The sequence below is a fragment of the Hemiscyllium ocellatum genome, chromosome 37 (assembly GCF_020745735.1).
Source record: "Hemiscyllium ocellatum isolate sHemOce1 chromosome 37, sHemOce1.pat.X.cur, whole genome shotgun sequence".
Taxonomy (NCBI): Eukaryota; Metazoa; Chordata; class Chondrichthyes; order Orectolobiformes; family Hemiscylliidae; genus Hemiscyllium; species Hemiscyllium ocellatum.
In genome coordinates, this window is record NC_083437.1 from 39,844,064 (window position 1) to 39,848,533 (window position 4,470).

At 42.3% G+C, this 4,470-nt stretch overlaps 1 protein-coding gene across 1 annotated transcript; it reads left to right on the forward strand.

Annotated features, from left to right (window-relative positions):
- Positions 1-329: 329 nt before the first annotated feature.
- foxl2l (forkhead box L2-like) lies at positions 330-1,835 on the forward strand. Its single transcript, XM_060852046.1, has one exon. It carries the CDS (start codon positions 433-435, stop codon positions 1,264-1,266), a length of 834 nt encoding a protein of 277 aa, XP_060708029.1. The 5' UTR covers positions 330-432; the 3' UTR covers positions 1,267-1,835.
- Positions 1,836-4,470: the final 2,635 nt, after the last annotated feature.

Consider the following 4,470-nt stretch of genomic DNA (forward strand, 5'->3'; position numbering starts at 1 on the left):
GATGGTGTGCTGTTTCTTTTTAAAATGTGTTAAAATAGACAAGGTGCTGTATTCACACCTGAAGCAAGGTGGTGACAGACATGCCTAAGGACAACAATAGGTTATTTCTGCTTCCAGTTTAACTCGTTCCCCCCACCCCACTTTTAGCATTTACGAGTCGGCGGAGGGCTGAGTGAGTGATGTTGGGACAATTTCATCGCAGGGTTAACTTGACCTGAGAGTCACCCTTGGAGAGAAATTGTCATTGGCTCTATTTAAATGAGTTCGGGATCAGCCACTGAGAGTGAAGTGGGAGGAGTGAGACCTTCCCCGGCTGAAGTTTTTTGGGGGGAGGGGGGCAGGGTGTCAGAAAGAGGCGAGTGCTCTGTGCACATCCGCAGAAAGTTTAATTTTGTCTTGGGATACCTGTAGTTCCAGCCGCCTTCGCCCACGATGGAAACATTCCACAACCAGGAGAGCTACAATCCGGAAGATGATTCCTCCGTCAGGGGCGAGTCGATACTGGAGAACGCTGGAGACAAGGAACCAAGGGAGAAAGTGGACCTTTCTCAAAAGCCTCCCTACTCTTATGTGGCGTTAATAGCGATGGCCATCAAGGACAGTCAGGAGAAGCGACTCACTCTCAACGGCATCTACCAGTACATAGTGGCCAAGTTCCCTTACTATGAGAAAAATAAAAAAGGTTGGCAAAATAGCATTAGGCACAATCTGAGCCTCAACGAATGTTTTGTCAAAATTCCCAGGGAAGGTGGAGGGGAGCGAAAGGGTAACTACTGGACACTGGACCCCGCTTTCGAAGACATGTTTGATAAAGGGAACTACAGGAGGAGGAGAAGGGTCAAGAGACCTTACAGACCCTCCTCCTCCCCGTTTCTGCCCGCCAAGCCGTGTGTGAATTACTCGGAGCCGTTTTATTACCAAACGTCCAAATACCTTCAGCCTCCCTTTGCCAGTAACTCATGGTCCATGGGGCAAGGACAGAGCACTGCTGCCTCCATGAGTTACCACCAGTCAGCGAATGGCAACGTCAGCCCGGTTCAAATGAATGGACTCCCCTCATCCTACAGCCCTTATTCTCCCATGCAGAATTTGCCTTTGGTCCCGGGACCGGCGAGTCCTTACGCCAGCATGGGTCAACAGATGAGTCCGGGGGCACACTCAGCGAGCAGTGGATACCAGCTCTCATGCGCTCGCCAACGCGAGGTCCCTGTCATGCACTGTTCCTACTGGGAATATGGACCCATGACCACCAGATTAGATATGTAACTTGCCAGGACATTTAAAGTGCATATCATCGCTGACGGTGGTAAGACATTTTCTTTGAAAAGTGCCAAAAAAAATAGAAGCTTGAATTGTTTGTCTGGTTATCAAACTGAGGTGCATTCGCTGGAGAATAGAATGGACCCCAGCACACACAAACACACACACACTGAAACAAAACAAGCGTTGAGTAAAAGCTGACTTTGAGCCTGAGTTATGGAACTTGTTGGTAACCCCCATGGGAGGGCGGGGAAAGGATGCGGAAAAATTCGTGTTTTCAGAGGAAGCAAAAGTATTGGACTGTTCAAGGGGGAAACAGCGTTGGTTGATTGAGTTCGTTAGCAGGGTTTATTTACTTTTAAAAAGTGCTTAAAATGTTTGATATGTTGTATCTTGTGAGTTTTGATCTGTTCGTCTTTGGTAAATCAAAATGTTCTACAAAAAAGTTTTTTTAAACTATTCAATGTTAAAAACTTTATCGACGTTCTAACAGATGAAGGTTCTGGACCAAGCTCAAGTGTCGATGCAAAGCACTTTTGTGTATTTTTTGTCAAAATAAATGTCTTTTTGCAAGAGTCTTAGTGTAATTAACTTAAATGTAATCGAAGAACAAACGGCCTGACTACAGTATATCTTTCCAATTAGGGGAATATGTTAACAAACAATTCAAGGGCAGTTCATTGATTTGTGTTAAAGCCAACTCATCTGTTTCGAAAAAGCTTTAACTTGGCGTTTTGCTGTAAAATACCACATGTCTGAGAGTGTAAATTTCCTTCAGTTAGGGAAAAGAGAAAAAAGTGAAAATGTGGAACTACAGATTTCAAAGTCTGGTTCGCCTTCCGAATTTGTTTGCCAGCTGCATATTAAGGTCCATTCACCTGTCCGTGTGTTTCACTAAATTGAAAGGAAAGAAATAATTCGGACAAAAAAAATCTCAAATTGCAAGCGTTGTTTGGTGAAGTCACCAGTCTGTACGTAGGGTCGTTTGCAAAGATTTGCACAAATTGAACATTTTTGTGGTTGACGAAAACAGCAAATCCAACTATAAATTTTTAATCGGCTCTAAACCTCTGCATAGAATCGATGTAACAAAACATTTACATGGTTCAGATTGTAAAGAGAGCAGGAATATGTCCGTGTTTTTCTTTAACACAAGGGCCCACTGTATTGTGATTAATACATTTTCCTAAAGAATCTTTGCTTCTTTTGACTGAGAGTTTTAAGAAGTCTCAGCTCAACTCCATTTCTTAAATATGTGTTCGCATGTTTCAGTAATTACTACAAGAGCTAAAAGGAGCGCTCTCGGTTTTACTAGGGGTTTAGTTTTATGTACTGTAGACAAAATTGGTGAATTGGTTATCAGCAGTTTGGAGTCAGAACCCAGTAAACACTGCACAGATTTCATGAAATATTATTAGACTTTAACGAGTTAAAAGAATTGTATCAGATGTTTGTTTACAGCCACATGTGATAAAGGTCTCTTCTTAATCTAAATCGTAACTGTCCTGTGGCAAAAATAATTGGATCCAGAAAAATAGCTTAATATTTGGGTAACTGTGCGTCAAACACAGGACTGAAATTTACACTTAGAAGATCTCACCGGCGATTTTAACTGTCATGCGGAATAGAACTGCCAAATAATTTTGGTTTTGTGGTAGAGTTGTACTTGCCTTAATAAAAGCAGTTTGCAGAAGTTCTGACAATATAACACCAACACAAGAGATTTATTTTTTCAGGATCTGCAGATGAAAATAGGCAGCTGTCAAAACGGTGGGTGTTCAGTGTCAAGTCAAATGTTTGACAATAAATATTAGTTGTTGAGTTTTTTTTTCAAAAGCTCAAATTATTGGAATATTGTTCATTGCAACGTTCTTCCAGTAATGCTGGATATCTGAAATTAAACAAAATATTCTGGTAGCGGGTCAGACGGGACCTGTGGAGAGAGAAAAACAGATTTAACGTTTGGAGTTCAGTCACACTTGTACAGAAATGTTATTTTTGTGTCAATTCGTTAACAGTTTCTCTCTCCACAGATACTGCCTGAGCTGCTGAACACTACCAGAACGTTTTGTTCAACTTAAAACACACAAAACATAAATTACTGGAGAAAGGGACCCGAGTTCGATTCCAGCCTTGGCCGACTGTATGGAGTTTGTATTGGGTTTCTCCAGGTGCTCCCGTTTCCTCCCACAGTCCAAAGATGTGCAGGTTAGGGTGGATCAGCCATGCCAAATTGCCCATAGTGTCCGGGAATGTGCAGGTTAAGTGGGTTAGTCATGGGTATTGCAGGGTGACAGGGATCGGGTAGGGGTGTGGGTCTGGATGGGATGCTGTTCCGAGGGTTGGTGTAGATCCGATGGGCCGAATGACCACCAGGGATTCTCTGATTCTATGAAATCCAGCAGATCTGGCAGCACTTGCGGGAGAGAGAAACAGAATTAAAGTTTCGAATCCAGTAACCCTTCTCCAGAAATGTTGTTTTCGTGTGTTTCTGATCTCTACCATCCGCAGTTCTTTTAAAAAATATTTAAATGAACAGTTCGGATCGGCGACTTTTGACCAACGCTACCCGTCCTTAAAAATTCAGATTCGTAAAGATATTCCGAACTTGCTTGCGAGTGACTTGAAAAAGGTATGAAATATGTAAGGTGTGTTGATGTGACACCAAACTTTTTGTATCAAAGGTAAAATAAGTACAATTGATTTAAAATTGACGGCGCCAGCTGCCATTCCCAGTTGGTTATGACAGAAACTTGCTCAACCAGAGGCTCACTTCTGAAATATATAATCACTGGGACAATGCTGTCACCCACAGTCTATATTGGCATTACTGTGTGTGCGTGATCATTATGATGAGCTCAGGAAAAGTGCAAGATCTTAGACGGCACCTGTACCTGGGAACCATTCCCTTGTGAAGTTATTTGAATTGTTTTAATACTTTAAAATGTGTATATTGCACACAGGTCTGCTGTAGTTCACTGGGGCTTGGTTAGCTCAAGTTGGTTAGTTCAGTTGGTTCGTTTGCAATAAGCACAGAGTGATGCAAACAGTGTGGGTTCAATGTCCGTATCGGCTGTGCAAAGTTAAAAATCACACAACACCAGGTTATAGTCCAACAGGTTTATTTGCAAGTACTAGCTTTCGGAGCGCTGCTCCTTCAACAGGTGGTTGTCGAGTATAAGATGTTAAGACACAAAGTTTATGACAAAG

Coding starts and splice junctions, on each gene's coding strand:
- foxl2l (XM_060852046.1), top strand. CDS start 433: ATGGAAACATTCCACAACCAGGAGAGCTACAATCCGGAAGATGATTCC.